The sequence below is a fragment of the Panthera tigris genome, chromosome D1 (assembly GCF_018350195.1).
Source record: "Panthera tigris isolate Pti1 chromosome D1, P.tigris_Pti1_mat1.1, whole genome shotgun sequence".
Taxonomy (NCBI): Eukaryota; Metazoa; Chordata; class Mammalia; order Carnivora; family Felidae; genus Panthera; species Panthera tigris.
In genome coordinates, this window is record NC_056669.1 from 70,033,049 (window position 1) to 70,049,521 (window position 16,473).

A 16,473-nucleotide genomic window follows, 5' to 3' on the forward strand; every position below is an offset into this window, starting at 1 on the left:
TTTGCATTGTACCAAAAACTTGAAGCCCAGAAATGTTAGATAGCTAATAAATGGCAGAGTGCATAGTTGAAACTATGAGTGGTTCAAAGTTTTTGTAGTTACATGTTATGAACAGATGAAAAGGAAGAAAGGCTACCAGGGTTATTCAGTTATCCTGGGTGGTGACATCACAGGACAGTTTTATTTCCTTTTTTTTTTTTTTTTTTTTTTTTTTTTTTGCAATTCCCCATTCTCTCCTACTCCCACTACTCCCAGCCCTGGTAACTTCTAATCTACCTTCTGTCCCAATGACTTTTCCTTTCTAAACATTTCATATAAGTGGAATTACACAACAGTTGTCCTTTAGTATCTGGTTTATTTTGTTTAGCATAATGTTTCAAGGTTCCTCCATGCTGTAAACATGTATTCACACCTCCTCCCTTTTAAGGGCTAAATAGTACCCCATTGTATGGATATATTGCTGCTATGAACATTTATATACAAATATCTGAGTTCTTGTTTTCAAATCTTTTGAGGTATATGCGGAGGAGTGAAATTGCTGGGTCAAATGATAGTTTTATGTTTAACTTTTTGAGGAACTACCAAACTGTTTTGCACAGCAGCTACTCCATTTTTTTTATTTAAAAAATTCATTTTTGAGAAGGGGAGAGAGACAGAGCGTGAGTGGGGGAGGGGCAGAGAGAGAGGGAGATACAGAATCCAAAGCAGGCTCCAGGCTCTGAACTGTCAGCACAGAGCCTAGCGGGGTGGGGGTGGGGCTCAAACCCACGAACGGTGAGATCATGACCTGAGCCGAAGTTGGAGTCTCAACCGACTGAGCCACCCAGTTGCCCCACAGCTACACCATTTTAATTCCTACCAACACTGTGAGAAGGTTCTAACTTTTCTACATCTTCATCAGCACTTGTTATTTTCCTTTTTTTGTTGTTGTTTTTCTTGCCATCCCTCTAGGTATGAAGTGGCATCTCACTGTAGTTTTGATTTGCATTTTCCTAATGACTAACGATGTTGAACATACTTTCGTATGTTTATTTGCCATTTGTGTGTCTTCTTTGGATAAATGTCTATGCAAGTCCTTTGCGTGTTTTTTAATCGGGTTGCTTATCTCTCTGTTATTGAGATGGACGACTTCTTTGTATTTTCCGAATATCAAACCCTTATCAGATATTGTGATTTGCAAATATAGCCTCCCATTCTGTGGTTTTCACTCCTTGATAGTGTTCTTTGATGCACAAGTTTTTTACTTTAGTGGAATCCAGTCTCTTCTTTTTTTAGTCAGAAAAAACATGAAGTCATGTTTATGAACACTTTTTCATGATACGGGCAAAGCAGGAGCCAAGGTTGTACATACATAATCTAACTATATAAACTTCAGTGTGAGTTAGATAATCTGGAAGAATTAACCATTCCAGGAAGAATGAGAATCAGGTCAATATGTGGAAAATGCTTACCTTGTCCTGTGTCACTCAGGTTGACCTGTGATAGCTGCTTCATCCCTTCCTTTCCTGCAGTAACTTTCCAAAGACAGTCGTGCCTGCTGCTGTAGAGGGACTAAACCCCGAAAATTGAGCTTTCTGTAGCACCCAGGTCTGATTTATAGAGCTCCAAACAGGCCTCTCTTTAACCCACATCCCTTACCAGGACCATGACTATGACTATTTTAAAGATTTGTAAAGAACTCGTGAAAGACCAAGAGCATGAAAGAGAGAAAATGGAAGTCCTTGCTTCAAAATGATCAGCTAAGACATCTCTAGCCTCCAAAACAGAAGGACACAATTCAAATGCAGCCATATAGTTTTAGGTTAGACAACTGGTAGAACCTGACAGGAAGGCAAGGTAGACAGCTCCTAGGAGGCTTTTTTAAATGCACTGTTTTCTAGGCCCCATCCCTGCCCCCAGAATTATACCGTTTCAGGGGAGAACTGAAAGGAAATGCTTTGTGATTGTAATCTTCCCTCCTGTGCCAGGATACTCCTGTCTCCCGCAGGTGCAACACCAGTGGTCTGGTGAGAACAAATAACGTTTTCTTCATGGGGCACCCTGGACCCCTGGGGAGAGAGTGTGAGACAAAGTGCCCTAAATGTAAGAAGGGAAGGCACCTGAGAGATCTTCTACTCTACCGCCCTCCCCCATATTAGTCAGTGGTAGGCATTAGGGGACACAATACATAACAGCCCTCTTCCCCACCCAAGTTTTGAACCAAGTGAGAAATAAGGCACAGAAAACCAACAGATGGAGATTAAAATGTCAGCTTTATTACTGAGAAGAGCTACACTGGACAGACCTGGCTTAGATGTGAGGCCAAATAGGCTTGCTTCCACTGTTCCCAGAATAAACTCACCACCAAGTTGCAGGCAGGGCGGGAAAAAAACGCAGTCCTCATCTCATGGGGATCTGCCTCTGTGACATTCAGGAGCACGGAGTAACTGCCCCATTTCGTCAGATAGGCTGCCAGAGAAAACAATGGGAAAAGCTAAACTGAGCATGCCCAGAGTATTCTGCTGAACTCATTAATTAGATAATGCATACCTTCTTCATGGAGAAGGATGAACAAAGCGTGGGGAGAAAGGCTAGGAATCTCACTTTAGTGATTTTCAAATGTTAGTGGGCATCAGAGTCACCAAGAAGACTTATTCCAGCACAGAATGTCAGACTCCACCCCCCAGGACCCTGATTCAGTAGGTATGGGGTAGGGTCTGATAAACCGTGTGGTTTTGTTGTTTTTGGTTTTTTAAAGAGTGCTGGGGTAAATCTTTTTTTTTTTTTTATTCATTTTTGAGAGAGAGCATGAATGGTGGGGGGCGGGCAAAGAAAGAGGGGGACAGAGGATCCGAAGCAGGCTCTCCCTGATAGCAAGGAGCCCAACCAGGGGCTCAGACTCTAGAACCACGAGATCATGACCTTAACTGAAGTCAGATGCTCAAACGACTGAGCCACCCAGGCACCCCTGATAAACTGTGTTTTTTAACAAGTTCCCTGGTGATGCTGATACTGCCTATCTTGGTACCACACTTTGAGAACCAAAGCTTGAAAAGAATCTCTCCCCTTGGAATTTAAGGAGGAATAAATGTTCCCTTTAACAGTCAGGATTTGTTTGGTTGCCATTGACAGAAACCCAACTCAAACCGAAATAAAAAGAATTTATTGGTTTCTGTAACTAAATGATACAGCTGTTGAGCTAACTTCAAGCTGGACCAGACTCAGTCAAATGCTGTCTTTAGGACTCCTTCACTCTCTGTACCTCTCAGCTGTGCTTGTCCTACACAGCTCTTGTGTCAAGGAGGGTTTCCCCTGGTGTTGGCAAGATGGCTCCATTTACGTTTTTTCCCCCAAGCCAGTGTTTCTCAATCTTCAGCATGAATCAGAATCACCTGGAGAAATTGCTAAAACACAGATGCTGGGGCCCAACCCAAGAGTTTCTGATTAAGTATATGTGGGGAAAGCCCAAGAATTGGCAATTCTAACAAATTCCCAGTTGATCATTTTGATTCTATCTGAAGAATAAAGAGAGGATGCTGGAGAGACGCAAACAACAGGTGTTCACTACTCTTTGTTTTATACATCAAAACACCCCCATGAGTTAAGTGGCTGGTCTGTTTTATCCCATTTAAAAGATAAAAGTCCGAAGGACACATAGGCACAATAAAAAGAGCATGGGTTTTAACGTTAGAAAACCTGATGTTAAATCCCATCCCCACCACTGACAAAATGAGTGGTTTAGGGCAGGTCACTAAATCTCTTTGCTCCTCTCTTTGGTATTTTAAAATGAAAATAACAGTCACACCTACTTATAGGGTGAGATGAGGGTGCGATCATTTACTGGAACATGTAAGAGTCAGTCCTTTATAGTTAAAGAAGTAGTAGACAGACGGTGAGTTTTTATTTTATTTTATTTTATTTTATTTTATTTTATTTTATTTTTAGATAGATGGTGAGTTTCAAATTATTTTAAAAGTCAATGTGAATGATAGCATACATGAAAATTAAAATGGCACAGAGTTACTATTTTTGTTTTATCAGTAGTAGTATTTTTCACCTAGACAATGGGAAAGATCAAAGATTTAACAACACTGTGGAGTGGAAAGTCAGGGGAAACAGATATTTTCATTCATTGCTGATTGAGCCCAGCCCAGCTCCTAGGATTTTCCAAGGTACTCAGGGACCCAATGCCTCAAGAATTTCATCTCTTTGCCTGAGGGACTTCTCTGAACTGCGGAGGTCCATTCTTGCCACCAGCAGGCCAGCTCAAGGAATTAGCACATACCCCCCTAGTCCCATCTCACACCCCCTTGCTTCTAGGGCAGCCTTCCACTAATGACTCTTGGGAGATGCGGCTCCTTCATCTTTGTTTAGGAGACTCTGGACCAGGTCTCGTAATTTCTCAGTGGCATTAAGTTCCAGTCACCCACTGGAGTAGCTGGCCTCATGACACATCCCATTCCTGATTACCCCCGCCCCCTGAGTAGACTTACATCTCTTTGGCTAGAATTGTGTTATATGGTCACCCTTTCTGGTATAGGAGGCTACAAAAGCAAGTATCCTTCCAACTTCTTTCTTTGGAAGCAGCATGGAAGAAAAGAGTTGGTGATGTGCACTAAAGTAGGCTTTCTGGTGTCGTCACAGGGGCTTCTCAACAGTGTTGAAGCTGTGAAAACCTTCCTTCAAATAAAATCTTTCATGGAAGCATATTTTGAAAAGCTGATGAAGGTGGGGTGACTTTGGCTAGAGGAGAATGAGGGCTTAAAGCTTTGTGTGGCCAGCACTCCCTCACTCAGTAAGAGGTATTTCCTGCTTTCTAGCTGTCAAACACCCATATCATCTTGCAATTAGTTCTCAAGTCTTCCATCTGGGAGACAACCACATGCGTGTAAGCTTGGGAGGTAGTTTCCATCTTCCCTTAGGAGGCCGAAGACCCAGATTCCGCACCCCCACCTCCAACTTCCTTGCAAAACCTGAGCCAGGTGATTTAGGTTGTCAGTCACACATTCTTTCCTGGTTTTTTTGTTTTTTAAGTTTATTTTATTTTGAGAGAGAGTGTGCAAGGGTGGGTGGTTCAGAGAGAGAGGGAGAGAGAGAAAATCCCAAGCAGGTTTCACACCCATACCGTCAGCATAGAGCTCAGTGGGGGGCTCAAACCCATGAACCATGAGATCATGACCCAGAGCCAAAGCCAGAGGAATAACTGACTGAGCCACATAGGCACCCTGGTCTTTAAATCGCAAGAGCATGTGACAGCGGGGGGTGAGGGGTAGTGGTGAATGGAGGTCATTTTCCTTTCAGCAGCAATGCCGCATACACCTGACTGTCCTTGCTCTGTGACCTGTGGTGTGGTTCCAGCTGCCTAGCCCTCTGGAATTCTCATTTCCTGCCTGTTTTCGGAACCTGGTTGTATAGCTTCCCATAGATTCCACAAGCCTCTGAGTTTGTCTCAGTGTACTGACTTTTGGTTTAAGATAGGTAGCGTTAACTTCTTTTGCTTATAGCCCCAAATCCTAGCTAATAAATACCCATAGACAGTTCTGTAGAACTTCTAAGGTTCCAAGGGGCATAGTTCAAAATCTGCTGCCTTAGGATAAATCTTTTGGACTGGAATTAAGGGACAAAGGTACAAATAGTTTAAAGTTTCTTGATAATTATTGCCAAAGAGTGTTCCAAAAATATTGTGAAAATTTATTTAATCACAAACACTGGGTATTATCATTGTCTTAATTTTCTCTAGTATGATGGCAGGGAAATGGTTCCTATTAATATTTTGATTTGCATTTATTTGAGAATATGAATCTAAATACTTTTCTGTATGTTGACTTATGGTTATAGTTCTATTTATGGAAGATGGTTTGTTCAAGCTTTAATTTTTCTTTTTATGATATGAACTTCACATAATTTAGATATTCATTCTTTGAACACTTACTGCAAACATTTTCTTGGCCTATTTTTATCTTCCTCTTGTTACTTTTCTTTGTATAGAAGCTTCACATTTTTATGTAGTAAAATCTGTTCATCTTTTCCTTTGTGATTTCTTCTTTTGCTTCAATACATAAAAGTTACTATTCCTTCAAAGATCTGATAAGTAGCGAATTCAATTTCCTTCCAACTTTTTTCTGTGATTTGGCTTTTATATATGTTATTCTTTAATCTGAGATTTTTTTTTTTAGTATTATGTGTGAATCTAAGTGATTACATTGGCTTTTAGATTGATAGGCTTTGTGAACAAGCCAGGCCTCTGTATTCCTGTGTTGCTTTGTTTGGGGTTTTACTAATGCACACACAAATTGTCCAGGGAGCGGGGGCTTGTTATTGAGAGAAGTGTGAGTACAATGGAGAGAGAACTTTAGGCAATTGAGACAGAAACAAAGAGACAGGGAAGCACTGATTCAGAGACAGAAAAGCTGGAACAGAGAGTGAAACAGAAACAAAGGGAAGTGAGGAATCAAAGGTCAAGAGGCCAAGGGAGGGAAACCAGGATCCAGTGCAGGAGAGGGCTTTGGATGTCTCAGGCCTGGAGCTTTGACTGGTGACCACAGAGGTTGTGGGAGTGACGGCAGAGGCTGAGATGATATCAAGGGGCTGCAATGGAGGATCTCCCTCTGCCACACTGCCCACCCAGCTTTAGCCTATCCATGCACCTGGGGAGGCCTTGCATTTCATTTGGGGAACCCAGTTGCCTCATCATTCTCCAGCTGGCTCCAGGTCTGAGGATCTCAGGGCATAGAGGAAAATATCTTTCCTCTCTCCTATCTGTAGTCTTCCTTCTCTCTGTTCTCCTCTTTGATCTGCCTTCAGGCAAGCTTTCAAAGGAAGATCGTGAAGACCAACCATCTAAAATGGACACCAGTGGGGGCTACATAATCCAAATATCTCAGCTTGCCTCTGAAGTCCCATTATTATCCTTATCCAAGGGGGTAAGTGATTGTGCCAATATAGAGTAGATCTGGGTTTGAACCCTGGTCCCATCTAATTCCAAATCTTACAGTTCTTTACCGTGCATCAAGATATTGGGCTTGCCCTACATCTCCACTAGAAATTATCTTCCCTAAAATGCTTTCCTCTTTATCTCTGCTTATCCAGGTGTCATCTTCCCATCACAGCCACCTTCCATGTCCTGTAGCTCTGGCTTCATTTGGCACAGAGAGCTTACTTATAGTCTGGTTGTCTACACTCACCTAAATATTATGGTTTTATTGTCTTGTCTCCCCATTATAACTTGGGGTGGTGTGTTTTACCTGTTTGGACTTCCTGTGTTACTTCACACTGCACTTTCTGCTGCCCAATTGCTGGATCTTTCACTCCATCACTCCAGGGAAGAGAAGGCAGCCATAATAAGGGATGTGTCATGAGGCCAGCTACTCCAGTGGGTGACTGGAACTTAATGCCACTGAGAAATTACGAGACCTGGTCCAGAGTCTCCTAAACAAAGATGAAGGAGCCGCATCTCCCAAGAGTCATTAGTGGAAGGCTGCCCTAGAAGCAAGGGGGTGTGAGATGGGACTAGGGGGGTATGTGCTAATTCCTTGAGCTGGCCTGCTGGTGGCAAGAATGGACCTCCGCAGTTCAGAGAAGTCCCTCAGGCAAAGAGATGAAATTCTTGAGGCATTGGGTCCCTGAGTACCTTGGAAAATCCTAGGAGCTGGGCTGGGCTCAATCAGCAATGAATGAAAATATCTGTTTCCCCTGACTTTCCACTCCACAGTGTTGTTAAATCTTTGATCTTTCCCATTGTCTAGGTGAAAAATACTACTACTGATAAAACAAAAATAGTAACTCTGTGCCATTTTAATTTTCATGTATGCTATCATTCACATTGACTTTTAAAATAATTTGAAACTCACCATCTATCTAAAAATAAAATAAAATAAAATAAAATAAAAACTCACCGTCTGTCTACTACTTCTTTAACTATAAAGGACTGACTCTTACATGTTCCAGTAAATGATCGCACCCTCATCTCACCCTATAAGTAGGTGTGACTGTTATTTTCATTTTAAAATACCAAAGAGAGGAGCAAAGAGATTTAGTGACCTGCCCTAAACCACTCATTTTGTCAGTGGTGGGGATGGGATTTAACATCAGGTTTTCTTTCAGCTCAGATCATGATCCCAGGGTCATGGGATTGACCCCATGCTTGGCTCCCCTTTGACAGCATGAAGCCTGTTGGGGATTCTCTGCCAGGCTCTGTGCTGGGTGTGGAGCCTGTTTAAGATTTTCCCTCCCTCAGAGAGCACCTGGGTGGCTCAGTCAGTTAAGTGTCCGACTTTGGCTCAGGTCATGGTCTCACAGTTTATGAGTTTGAGCCCCACATTGGGCTCTCCGCTGTCAGCACAGAGCCCCCTTCAGATCTGTCCCCCTCTTTCTCTGCCCTTGTTTGCCCTGCTTGCACAACCTCTCTCTCTCTCAAAAATAAATATTAAAAAAGAAAGATTTCTCTCTCTCTCCCTCTCTCTACCCCTCCCCCACTTGCACATGTGGGTGCACACACCTGTGCACTCTCTCTCTCAAATAATAAAATAAATTAAAATAAAATTTTTGCATGTAGCAAAATTCTTTGTGTATAGCCAGGAAAAAAACAATTGATTTGAGGAATTCAGTATTGTTGCTCTAATGTTGTTTTTACATTGAATAAAATTATGTTAGTCACAGGATATAAAATCAATGTACAGAAATCAGTTGCATTTCTATACACCAATAATGAAGGAACAGAAAGAGAAATCAATGAATCGATCCCGTTTACAATTGCACCAAAAAACCAAGATACCTAGGGATAAATGTAACCAGAGAGGTAAAAGATCTGTATGCTGAAAACCATAGAAAGTTTATGAAAGAAACTGAAGAAGGCACAAACAAAGAAATGGAAAAACATTCCATGCTCATGGATTGGAAAGAACATTGTTAAAATGTCGATATTACCCAAAGCAATCTATACGTTCAATGCAATTCCTATCAAAATAACATTAACATTCTTCACAGAGCTAGAACAAACAATCGTAAAATTTGTATGGAGCCAGAAAAGATCCCGAATAACCAAAGCAATCCTCAAAAAGAAAACCAAAGCTGCAGGCATCACAATTCCAGACTTCAAGCTGTATTACAAAGCTATAATCATCAAGACAGTATGGTACTGACACAAAAACAGACACTTAGATCAGTGGAACAGAATAGAGAACCCAGAAATGGACCCAAAAATGTATGACCAACTAACCTTTGACAAAGCAGGAAAGAATATCCAATGAAAAACAGTCTCTTCAGCAAATGGTGCTGGGAGAACTGGACAGTAACATGCAGAAGAATGAAACTGGACCACATTCTTACACCACACATAAAAATAAATTCAAAATGAATTAAAGACCTAAATGTGAGACAGAAAATCATCAAAATCCTAGAGGGGAAAACAAGCAGCAACCTCTTTGACCTCGGCTGGAGCAAATTCTTACTAGACGTGTTCCTGAAGGCAAGGGAAATAAAAGCAAAAATGAACATCGGGACTTCATCAAGATAAAAAGCTTCTGCCCAGCCAAGGAAACAATCAACAAAACTAAAAGGCAATTGACAGGATGGAAGAAGATATTTGCAAGTGATATAGCTAATAAAGGGTTAGTATCCAAAATGTGTAAAGAACTTATCAAACTCAATACCCAAAAAACATATAATCCATTGAAGAAATGGGCAGAAGACATGAATAGACATTTTTCCAAGGAACACATCCAGATGGCTAACAGACACATGAAAAAATGCTCAACATCACTCATCATCAGAGAAGTACAAATCAAAACCACAGTGAGATACCACCTTACACCTGCCAGAAGGGCTAAAATTAACAACTCAGGAAACATCTGTTGGTGAGGATGTGGAGAAAGGGGAACCCTTGTGCACTGTTGTGGGAATGCAAACTGGTGCAGCCACTCTGGAAAACAGTATGGAGGTTCCTCAAAAAATTAAAAATAGAACAACCCTATGACCCAGCCATTGCACTACTAGGTATTTTTATCCAAAGGATACAGGAGTGTTGTTTCAAATGGAACCCCAACATGTATAGCAGTGTTATCAACAATAGCAAATTATAGGAAGAGCCCAAATGTCCATCGACTGATGAATGGATAAATAAGATGTGGTATATATATACAATGGAGTATTACTCTGCAGTCAAAAAGAGTGAAATCTTGCCATTTGCAACAATGTGGATGGAACTAAAGTGTATTATGCTAAGTGAAATAAGTCAGGGAGAGAAAAACAAATATCTTATTATTTCACTCATACATGGAATTTAAGAAACACAGATGAACATAGGGGAAGGGAAGGAAAAAGAAGATAAAAACAGAGAGGGAGGCAACCCATAAGAGACTCTTAAATACAGAGAACAAATTGAGGGTTGCTAGAGGGGAGGTGGGTGGGGGGGGTGGGCTAAATAGGTGATGGGCATTAAGGAGGGCACTTGCTGGGATGAGCCCTGGGTGTTGTACGTAAGTGATGAATCAGTGGGTTCTACTCCTGAAACTGATACTACACTGTATGTTAACTAACTTGAACTTAACTAAATAAATTACGTACTCTAAAAATTTTTTTAAAAAGAAACAAAACCAAGAAAGAGTAAACATGGAGTTCAGGAAACAGAGGCTCCAACCCAAGAGTGCAGTGAAAGGGAAGTCTCAGATGTCAGTCAAGAAACCAGACCACGCACTGCTTGAAGAGGCAGCCAAATTTAATCGACAGCATGACTGAGGGATGAAAAAACTGTAGGAAATCGTAAAAGCACATTATTCTTTTGTCTGTAAGAAAAACGCAACAGCCATTTGAAATTCCAGGGAAAACAAAAATCAAGACAAGAAAGTCTTGCCCAAACATGATGAAAATAATAGGGGTATGATTATAAGCAATGGATAATGTATAAGAAAAGAGAATCCTCTTGGCCCTGATGCTAAAAATATTACCCCCTATAAAGCCCCAAAGACCTGTTCTGAAGAAAATACAAAGCTAGTATGCTATCTGGTTCAGCAGAGACCCATATTTACTAACTCAACAATATAAATGCTGTGCATTCACTTTTACCTTTTAAAATTAATCAATAGACAAAGCACACACACCCGGCACTAGAGCATAAATAAATGTTAGGAGTTTTGGTAATGCAAAAATAATAAAATAAAATAAAATAAAATAAAAACTCTTTGCATATAGCCAGGAACATAAGCAAATAAAAACAATTGATTTGTCAGAGAAAGAAGTTTGTGGCTCTTTTGAGGAATTCATTATTGTTGCTCTAATGTTGTTTTTACATTAAATAAAATTATGTTTTAAAACCACTGTCGAACTGCCAGAGTAAAGCCTTAAATATGTGCATACTGTTTGACCCTGCAATGCTGCTTCCAAGAATTGAAAAATATAATCAGAAATAATGCATGAAAATGTACATTCTCGGGCACTCATCACAGTATTGTTGTAGTGGGGGGAAAATGGAAACCACTTAAATGCCAAACAACAGAGTATTGATTAAATAAATTATGATATATCCACATAATGGGATCCTGTACAACCATTAAAAATCATATTGTAGATGAACATTGGTTGTTACAGAAAAGGTTCACGGTTTGCTCCTAAGAAGTAAAACCAAACGAACAAATAAAAAACCCTACAAAATGGTAACCATTTTGGTGCCTTTTATTTATTTTGGCGGGGTGTGGGAGAAACAATGTATTTTTCAGGGGCAGTAAAAATATTGACATGGAAGGACAGACACTACCAAGTAACGACAGTGGTCGTCCTTGGGCTGAGAGGAAGCGAATGAATAGAAATGTTTGTATTTTTCCTTTATGATATTCCACTTCTCTCGTGTTTTTCCACCTTGAGTATCTTATTTATGCAATTACGGAGGGGGAGAAACGGAGGGATCCCCGCCCCCTTCCCCCCCCCCCCCCCCCCCCACCTTTTAAGAAAAACCTGCTGCCCGCCGATGTGCCTAGGGAACCACCGCCACACTTGCCACCACCTCCCACAGCCCCTCGAGCTTGGAGAAACCCGGAGTCCTAACAAAAGCAGACTCGCTCTCAGCGCAAAGCGCGCAGGTAACCGCCAGGAGAGCGGACTCGAGCGCTGATGTGAAGGCGCGCACGCTGGCGGGCAGACCCGGCGACAGCCAGCCCGGAGTCACCGGGCTCTCGTTCCCTCCTCCGCGCAGGCCACCGGGGACGCGCTTGGGGGCGTGACTCTGGGACCAGCGGGGGCCGCGGGCACTGCTGACGAGGGGCGCCAACCGGCTGTGCCGTCAGAGGGATGGGGCTTCAAGCCAGGGAAAAGCCAAGCCACCTAGGCGGAAGCGGCGGTGCGGGAGACCCAGCCCGGCCGGGGCCGCGGAAGTCCGCCTGGGGCGCCCGGAGCCCGCGCGCCGCTGCCCGGGAGCCGCGGCCAGGCAGGGGCAGGGAGGGCTGCGCCGGGAGCGCGGCGCGCGCGGGTCACGTGCCTCCGTTCCGCAGCCCTGGCCGCCTCCCCGGCTCGCGTTCGCCCCGCCTGTCCGCCCAGGGGGCTGTCCGGCTTGTTTTAAAAAGACAAAGAATTTATGGTGACAGACGAGGTATGGAAATGGGAGTCCGAGGACTTAGATTTGGCTCTCCGCTCGTGACCATGAGCAGGTCCTCTTGCTGCCTTATGCCCCGGTTTCCCATCTGTGACACGCGTGGGGACAATGCTAATATTTACCCCAGTAGGGAGCTCTGAGTCTTATTAATGAGGACAAAAATGACCTAGGAAAGGATCTGTGAAAGCTGGTTCCTACGTTATGAATAGAAGCCGAAGCTGATGTCAGTCCCTGCTCATCAGATGTATGCTTTTTAGTTCTTTAATTTCGAAAATTACTTGTACAAATGGCACCTCACCGCTTTTAACTTTCCACAATTCACAATGGAAGACTCCTCAGAAAAACAAATGATAATTGAGAGGTAGGAAGGAGAGCAGATTCAAAGCAAACACGTACCTTGCCAATGTAAAGATCGATAAAATATCTGAGATTGAGTTTTGAATTTAGTTCTGAGTTTCCCAACAGAAGATGCAGGGACGCCTTCGGGCAGGGCTCAGTCTGTTAAGCCTCCAGCCTGTTAAGACTTCCGCTGAGGTCATGATCTCTTGGTTCGTGGGTTCAAGCCCCCATTCTGGGTCTGCTCTGACAGCTCAGAGCCTGGAGCCTGCTTCGGATACTGTCTCCTTCTCTTTTTCTCTGTCCCTCCACCGCGCTCACTCTGTCTCTCTGTCTCTCTCAAAAATAAACATAAAAAAAAGAGAGAGAGGGTGTCAAAGGAACCATGATCAAATATAGTGTTCTCATTGTTGGGAAAGAAAATTAGTACAGAAGAAAAGATGAAGCAGGGCAAATGTCTTTGGGGGGAAATGGAATGTTCTCTAAATCCACATTGCTTGGGTATCGGTCTTTTTATATACTACCCTCAGGTGTTCTGCTGTGTCTATTTGTCACATGTGTTTCTAGTTAGTGAATACTTTAAAAAAGTCTAACAAAAATCATTTCCCAAGAAAAAAATATACCCATTCTTTAAATGCTTGCTATATATTTTCCCTTTATTAAAAAATGCATAACCACTGGGGCACCTGGGTGGCTGAGTGGGTTGAACCTCTGACTTTTGTGCACGTCATGATCTCACAGTCAGTGAGTCTGAGCCCCATGTTGGGCTTACTACTGTCAGCATAGAGCTCCCTTTGGGTCCTCTGTTCACCTCTCTGTCCCTCCCCTGCTCTCTCTCTCTCTCTCTCTCAAAATACTAAATAAACATGAAAAAATACATAGCCATTAAAATAGAAAATGCTTATCTTCTATCCTCCTAAGATCACCTAACCTGATGTGTATGTATGTGAACATGATGTGTGTGAGCTGTGTCTAGCACACATGGGGAGCCCCTGCTCTGGTGGTTTGATGGGTCCTTTACAGGGGTGATGGCATGTCCACCCTAACGGAGATCCTAGTTGTCAGTACAGCCAACTCCCTGGACAACACTGAGGAAAGTGAGCACCAGCAAAGAGACCACCTGCCCAAGATCACACATTCGTGGAGGGATGGGCTGAGGCTTCCTGACCTCCATTCCAGTGCCCTTGGCTCCACCTTGCCCACTGCCTCTCCCTTTGTCCCTTCCCCCACCATCCTAGTAGGCCCCTCAGTCAGGATCCTCACGAGGTCCCACTAATGTGCCCATATCTGATTCTGAGAGGAGGTAAATGGATGCAATTTGGGCGACTCCTCAGAACAACCTTGGATTCTTTCCTGGTCTCTTTCCCTAGATTATGAACTCCAGGAGAGGAAGAGCCATGATTCAGGAGGTCGGTGAGGGACAGTAGGTGTGGATGTGGAGTTCTCTAGACCTCATCTTAATAGGGGAGTGGTGGGGCACCTGGGTGGCTCAGTTGGTTAAACGGTTAAGTGTCTGACTTTGGCTCAGGTCATGATCTCATGGTTCTGTGAGTTTGAGCCCCACATAGGGCTCTCTGCTGTCAACGTGGAGCCTGCTTCTAATCCTCTGTCTCCTCTCTGCCCTTCTCCCGCTCACATGTGGGCTCTCTCTCAAAAATAAATAAACATGAAAGAAGAAACAAAAAAATGCACAAAACAAAACAAAACAAAAAAACAAGTGGTGAATAAGGCTTTGAACAGATCACAGGATCACGAGAAATGGCCAGAGGAGGGGAAGAATTTCTAGGGATCAGAACTTCTGACAGGCTGCAACTTCTGGTGGGGCAATTTGTGCCCTGAAGGAAGGCACCTTGCAGAGGAGACAGCCCAGGGCCACCAAGTGACACTGAGCCAGCCTAAGGAAGGGAGGTTGTGTAAAATGGGCTCCCAAAGCAGCATCCTTTCCCAATTGGTCCACCTGGCATGATGCCTACTTATAATATCCCCTAAACTGCTCTTGACCTAGCAGAGTCCCATGTGGCTCCCAAGGGAAGTTTTATCAAGGACTGAAATGTGGTAACCCGAAACCCAGGCAGGTCCCTCAGGGCCAGACAGGGATATGTCCTCTTCACCCCGATGCTTCCCAGGACCCCTGCAAAGCAGATGAGCAGTGCTTCCTTGGCCCAGCGAGAACAACCTTCAGAGCTCATCCAGAGCTAAGCTCTAATGCTGATTCAGGATGGGAAGAGGGGTACAGAGACCTTAGAAAGTCTAGTAGTCACAATGCCAATACTCAGGAGAGATGTCAGAATTGCCTTTTTGGCTCCCCTTAGCCTCTGTCAGGTGTTGCTGTGTGGGATACGGTGGACTGCAGGAAAAAGCCCCGGATGAGGAGGCAGGGGGCTCTGTGTGATGTGGGGCAAATCGCTTTGCCATCCTGGGCTTCAGTTTCCTCACCTGCACAATTATTTTCCTCATTCTTGTTCTTCCACAAAACTTAGGAAATTTAGGTTCTGAGGTCAGACAGACTTGGTTTCTAGTCATATTCCTCCCAAAGGAACTCAGAGGTCAGTAGAGGACACAGACACCCAAAGATATACAATAGAGACTGGCATAAAAGCAATGATCTCGCTTCTTTGTCAAGGTAGCACAGTGAATGGCAGAGTAGAATGCAGGATCTGAACTCTAACGCAGAGACACATCGAACAAATCATGATCATACATGTGACAGGTGCTGTGGAGGAAAAGGAGAGGATACTCTGAGAACACAAAACAGAGTATAACATGACAGAAGCCATGTGAAAGATTTTGGACATTCTTCAAAGAGTCACAGGAAATCATTTAATCCCAAGTGCCATGGTAAGAGTCTGCTGCAGCGGAGACGTGGGTTGGAAGGACTACAAGGATGCAAGAGTAGAGGCACAGAGGGCTGCGAAGAGATTCTTGCAGTCATCAGACGAAAGATGGAAATGGAATGGGTTAGGGTAGTGAGGAGACTAGACCAATTCAGTAGAACGGTCAGGACTCAATGATGGATTCAGTATGAAAAAGAGAAAAGAGAGGGCAATGTGAAGGAGGACGCTGTGTTACTGGAATGAGCAGCAGAGTACGTGATGGTGCCATCTAAGATTGGGGTATGGGGGCACCTGGGTGGTTTAGTCGGTTAAGCGTCCGACTTCAGCTCAGATCACGATCTCGCGGTCCTTGAGTTCGAGCCCCGCATCGGGCTCTGGGCTGATGGCTCAGAGCCTGGAGACTGCTTCTGATTCTGTGTCTCCCTCTCTCTCTGCCCCTCCCCCATTCATGCTCTGTCTCTCTCTGTCTCAAAAATGAATAAACGTTAAATATATATATATATATATATGTATATATAAGATATATATATATATATGTATATATAAGATTGGGGTATGAGAGGAGAGCAGCTTTCACGGGAAAAGACCTTTAATTCAACTATGGCCATACTGGGTTTTCTAGTTGTGATGGTAGTTGTTTTGATTGTTTCGGTCTAGGCAGACGAAATTCAACTATGAAATTGAAAAAGCAGTTAAATACCTGAGCCTCTTGGCCACAGATGAGTGGGCATTGGAGTTAACCCA

General features: G+C 43.3%; 1 protein-coding gene across 1 annotated transcript in view; it reads right to left on the reverse strand.

Moving 5' to 3' along the window:
• Nucleotides 1-16,473, reverse strand: part of RRAS2 (RAS related 2) — a 124,020-nt gene that overhangs the window by 83,292 nt on the left and 24,255 nt on the right. Inside the window, exon 2 of the mRNA XM_042957500.1 lies at nucleotides 2,342-2,448. Within this exon, the coding sequence (XP_042813434.1) occupies nucleotides 2,342-2,383 (42 nt within the window). The 5' untranslated portion in view covers nucleotides 2,384-2,448. The remainder of the gene's footprint in view (nucleotides 1-2,341; nucleotides 2,449-16,473) is intronic.